Source organism: Nematolebias whitei, chromosome 2, assembly GCF_014905685.2.
Source record: "Nematolebias whitei isolate Nwh7 chromosome 2, NemWhi1, whole genome shotgun sequence".
In the NCBI taxonomy this organism is placed as follows: domain Eukaryota; kingdom Metazoa; phylum Chordata; class Actinopteri; order Cyprinodontiformes; family Rivulidae; genus Nematolebias; species Nematolebias whitei.
Window position 1 is genome coordinate 44,873,874 of NC_056499.1, and position 5,951 is coordinate 44,879,824.

Below are 5,951 nucleotides of genomic sequence, written 5' to 3' on the forward strand. Positions count from 1 at the left end.
AAAATATCGAGGTATTAATTTTGGTCCATATCGCCCAGCCCTACCCAGCAGATGAATAATTTTTGTTTTCTTTCGGGTGCTCCCTTCCTTAGTGGTCGCCACTGTGAACGAAGTCCCACGAAGACTTGGCATTTGTTTTTATGCAGGATGCACTTCCTGATGCAACCACAGACCACCGAGCTACCACAACCCTCTGTGTGGAGCAGAGAGCTGCTATCTAGGGTGCCCGGGGGAGCAGATGGTGGGGGTTAAGGGCCTTGCTCAGGGGCCCAGAGCGGGGCAAATGATGGGGGAGGCAGGTGTGTGCGCTTCACCTTTCCCACCCATATTTTGATGTTGTTGGTCCAGGGAGTTGAAACAGCGACCTTCGACAATCACAGGCCCATCTTCTCTAACCCCTGCGCTACCACTCCCCCATCCCAGCAAATGAACTAACCTGAACATTTAAAGGTATTCTTTGCAAAATAGTAAATAAAACATAAAAAAAAAACATTAACCTAAACTATACAAAATGGTGCAGTTTGAAATAGTTTAATCCAGTTGTTTCTCAGACATACTGATGTGCAATTCTGAAATGTAGGTATGCAATTAATGGAAACAAAACGCTTGATTGTATTTGCTGAAAACCACAGTGACACTTGAGTCATATCAGTGTTTCCCCTACCGTTATCCAAGGGGCGCGGCCTGCCCTTTCAACAGAACTGAATGGACCCCCTCCCTGTCGACAATTGCCAGGGGCACGCAATACAGACACGCTAGCTAAAAAGCTACAGAAGTAGCGCTCCCTTTTGCTCACGCATCACCCCCACTTCCCCGGTCGACAACTGCCGGTGCTAACGTAGCGCTAAGCTAGCACGCAACATAGACATGTCTGTCTGAATTGAATTGTCTCCATCTCCCTGTCAGCAAAAATCCCTGAAGAGATGAGCGCCCTGCTAAGGCAAGTGACCTAGGGGAAACACTGCACATGATTGACCTACATTAGTCTGCCGTACTCTGCATAGGGACACAAATATTGCAGAATTGGACATAAGTAGGAAAAGCATCTAGGTGGAATTAAAAGAATGAATCTGCTGCCTGACATAAAAGAAAAGAAAATGAACAAAGCAATTTTAAAATCAACTATATGGGATCAAGCAGTTCAGTGAAGACACAAAAAGACAGCTTTTTGACATGCTGCTTTTTCAAACCTCTGCTAGACCAGTAAATTTAGTTTAAATGTTTTTAACTCTAGTCTAATGCTCAGAGGGTTGTGAACTCAAATCTTAATTTATCTTATTTATATAAGCTGCTTATTAGATTGGATTAGGCAAAGTGAGAGTTAGCCCATGAGCTAGAATCTTGGCTGTTCTTGTTTTGCATGTACACCCTTTCTAGTGTTTTACACCGGATTTAGGACTTGACTTGACACAAGCAGGGTTGGGTCCAGTTGAGATTTAAAAATATTTTTTTTCAACATTGTCTGTTTCTCAGCCACTCTCCCATAAAGCTCAGTCTGGTGAAGAATCTCCCAAGCTGCTAAATCTTGTAACTTCTTCAGCGTGGTCACAGATGTTTTGTTGGCCTATTTCACTATTCTCCTTCTTGCACAGTTTGTGAGTGCAGCCTGCTCTTGGCAGATTTACACGTGTACTATATTCCTTCTATCTTCATGATTGATTGGAGCAACAACACCACCAGCCTGATCAAGAAAGCTCATCAGAGACTCTACTTCCTCAGACGGCTGAGGCGAGCTGGACTGGGAAGCTCAGTCCTCACCTCCTTCTACAGGTGTGCAGAGGAGAGCATCCTGTGCTCCAGCATCAACGTGTGGCATGGAGGCTGCACAGCTGCAGAAAGAAAAGCTTTGCAGAGAGTGGTGAAGGCTGCACAGAAGATGTTGGAGTCAGCCTCTCCACCATCACAGACATTTACACAACCAGATGCAGGAAGAGGGCCACCTGCATCATGAAGGACCCCACTCACCCAGCGCACACACTTTTTTCCCCCGCTCCCCTCAGGCAGAAGGTTGAGGAGCATTAAGTGTAGAACCACTAGACTGAGGAACAGCTTCTACCCTGAAGTTGTTAGACTCATGAATCCCTTATCAGGATTATCACTGTGAAAAAAAATCACTGTAATGCCACTTGATTGTTGATATGTGCTGCTGACTATCCATGATGCTGATCTCATGCTGATCATTTATTTCATGCTGCTGTGTTCATTCATACTCATCTGCTCACACAGACTCATGTTCGTGCTGCTGTTGTTCGGTGTTTTGTTTTTGTACTACTAGTGCTTAGAGTATTCTTAATTGAGCGTATTTCTTAGTTCATATCTTAGATCTTATTACTGTTTTTCGTTACAATTTATATTTTTGTTGGATGTAACTGTGACCCTGTGTACACAATTTTGTTCCACCACATGTGACACATGTGATGTGAATGAGAATAAAGAACCTTGACCTTGATTTAATCAATTTGATTTTAAGTTGATTTAACTTGATTTAACCCAACTCCTGGGATGTTTAGGGTTTTGGAAATTCTTTTGTATCAATCCCCAGTCTCGTACATTAAATAATGTTCTCTACGAGTTGAGTTAGGAACTTTACTTTAAAAGAAATAAACATTTATGCAGTTACATTTTTACATCACGTTCTTATACAATTGGTATTTACACTGTTGACATTTGATTTCACTTTGAAGTTGTTGTTTTTTACTAAAAAGGCCTATTTGCATAACCAATAATGAAATTATGACAGCAAGATAAGCATAAAACAGCAAAGCTAAATACAAAGTAACCACCAATAGGAAAAAAAGTACAGATTTTGGTTCTTAATTTATTGATCTGTTTTTTTCTTTTTGAACTGGTCTTAATGCCATTGCACAGTAGTCATTACCTTTATGTGACAAACACATTAAGGCATCACTAATAAAAAAAATCCAGATCCATATAATTATTGTGCTATTCACCATAAAAAGGACAATTATTTTTGATAGTCCTAGCATGGTAGCTTGCACTCTTCACAGTTAGTAAATTTTATTTCTATCATTGTATTTTACAAAACCAGAGTACGTCTGTTATATTATATAACATGCACAGGCTGCTATAAAAATATGAGTTGGCATTAGAGCGAACAACAAGGATAGCAAGCTGTGAGCATTTACTATGTTCTATGACATGTGTCATTTGAAATCACATTTGCTTCATATCTCTGATTGAATTAGAAAATATGAAATATCAAAATGACAGACGTTCTCTTTAAAACAAACACAATCCATCAACATGAGTTGACTGATGCCTTGTCTGTTTGCACTGCCTTGTTCCTTTCAGACACAATCTCAAATGACAGAAGTTAATATTGGATGAACAGAAGAGTTTCTGGTCATATTTTAGTCCCTAATGTTTGACAGCAGGACTGACACCAATTTAACAAATAAAGCAAACCTTGTAGTGGGAAGAGAAAAAAACATTTTGTACATGTTGGTAACTCAGCGTTATTGTTTATCACTTTCAGCATACAGATGAAATGCCCGCAAAATAAAATATGGAAAGATAGTAAATTAGCCGTTTCAGAAGTAATGCATGTTTATCAAGTGTCTTTGGATCACAGCGTCTTGACTTAACCATCAATTGTGTTGATGTGTTGTGTGTGTGTGTGTGTAAATGTGCTTCTTACCGTGCAGTCTGTAGTGGCAATCATCTTCAAGCAGAAATCTGTTGTAAACTCCAGTTCTGACAGGCACACCGTGTTACAGTCAAATGTCTGTTCAAAGTAAAACAAACAGCACATAATAATAATTAATCTGAGAAAAAACTACATGTTACTAATGATTTTAGCAAAGATCAATCAATACAATGAATAAAACTGACATTTGTTGGAGAAACGCATACTGCCCACAACCTTGCACGTCAAAGTTTTAAAGAAAAGACTTGATTTGTTAGTGAGCTGAGTATAAATGATTGTCAGCTACATCCAGGTTCAGCTCAAAATCTGTAAAACTCACAGAAACCTATTTTCTTCTAGCAATATTTAATTAACTTTGGTGGCCCCTTTGAATTGTATTAATTGTGTTAATAAGCATTCACATTATTGGTTTCCCACTTCTCTTTATTAGTGTGCTTGAAAATGCACAATATTGTGATTCTGTTTCTATTTTTATTATTATTATTATTCTGTAGATTTTTGCAACAGAACTAGTGCTGTTTATGTTATCCCACTTTTCATTCATCCTTTATTTATATAGATTAGTCCCACTGAGTCACGAGGACTCATTTACAAGAGAGACCTGTACTAAACCTGTATGAGACCTGTACCTTTACTAAAGTCTTTATAATGTCCAATTGTAAAGCTCATTCATGTGGTGCTAGCTATGACTTTGGTGCTTCTACTATGACTAGTTTTTGAAATATTAAGATTAAATTAGGCTTAAAACTGCATAGAGAAATAAAGGAGATCTGTCAGCAGCTTTGCTATGGTAAAACACTTTCCCCAGATTATTGCAGCTTAAAGAGCAGCAGATTTTAATACTGTAATTTATTAATTAGGTCACAATGGTCCAGTTATTACAGTATTCAGGTTTGTTCTATACAGTATTTTAACAGTGTCTTCATTTCAAAACTGTCTTTATTATACAAACCGGATTCCAAAAAAGTTGGGACACTAAACAAATTGTGAATAAAAACTGAATGCAATGATGTGGAGGTGCCAACATCTAATATTTTATTCAGAATAGAACACAAATCACAGATCAAAAGTTTAAACTGAGAGAATGTATCATTTTAAGGGAAAAATCTGTTGTTTCCATATTTCATGGCATCAACAAATCCTCAAAAAGTTGGGACAAGTCCATTTTTACCACTGTGTGGCATCCCCCCTTCTTCTTACAACACTCAACAGACGTCTGGGGACAGAGGACACCAGTTTCTCAAGTTTAGAAATAGGAATGTTCTCCCATTCATGTCTAATACAGGCCTCTAACTGTTCAATCGTCTTGGGCATTCTTTGTCGCACCTTCCTCTTTATGATGCGCCAAATGTTCTCTATAGGTGAAAGATCTGGACTGCAGGCTGGCCATTTCAGTACCCGGATTCTTCTCCTACGTAGCCATGATGTTGTGATTGCTGCAGAATGTGGTCTGGCATTATTGTGTTGAAAAATGCAGGGTCTTCCCTGAAAGAGATGACGTCTAGATGGGAGCATATGTTGTTCTAGAACCTGAACATAGTTCTCTGCATTAATGGTGCCTTTCCAGACATGTAAGCTGCCCATGCCACAAGCGCTCATGCAACCCCATACCATCAGTGATGCAGGCTTCTGAACGGAGCGTTGATAACAACTTAGGCTATCCTTGTCCTCTCTGGTCCGGATGACATGGCGTCCCAGTGTTACATAAATAACTTCAAATCGTGACTCATCTGAGCACAGAACAGTCTTCCATTTTGCCACACTCCATTTTAAATGACCCCTGGCCCAGTGCAAACATCTGAGCTTGTGGAGCTTGCTTAGAAATGGCTTCCTCTTTGCACTGTAGAGTTTCAGCTGGCAACGGCGGATGGCAGGTGGATTGTGTTCACTGACAATGCTTTCTGGAAGTATTCCTGATCCCATTCTGTTATTTCCTTGACAGTGGCATTCCTGTTTGAGGTGCAGTGACGTTTAAGGGCTCGGAGATCACAAGCATCCAGTAGAGTTTTACGGCCTTGACCCTTACGCACAGCGATTGTTCCAGATTCTCTGAATCTTTTGATGATGTTATGCACGGTTGATGGTGATAATTTAAAAGTCTTTGCTATTTTACACTCATATCAATAACATATCAGTATTAATATAATAATGATATCAATAACATATCAGTATTATTATAATAATGATATCAATAACATGTCACTGATATGTTATTGATATCATTATTATAATAATACTGATATCAATAACATATCAGTATTATTATAATGCTCATGTCAATAAC

At 39.0% G+C, this 5,951-nt stretch overlaps 1 protein-coding gene across 1 annotated transcript in view; it reads right to left on the minus strand.

Annotated features, from left to right (window-relative positions):
- The window catches only part of prmt3 (protein arginine methyltransferase 3), a 150,625-nt gene that overhangs the window by 40,747 nt on the left and 103,927 nt on the right, over nt 1-5,951 (minus strand). Inside the window, exon 13 of the mRNA XM_037697700.1 lies at nt 3,659-3,745. Coding sequence (XP_037553628.1) covers nt 3,659-3,745 — 87 coding nt within the window. The remainder of the gene's footprint in view (nt 1-3,658; nt 3,746-5,951) is intronic.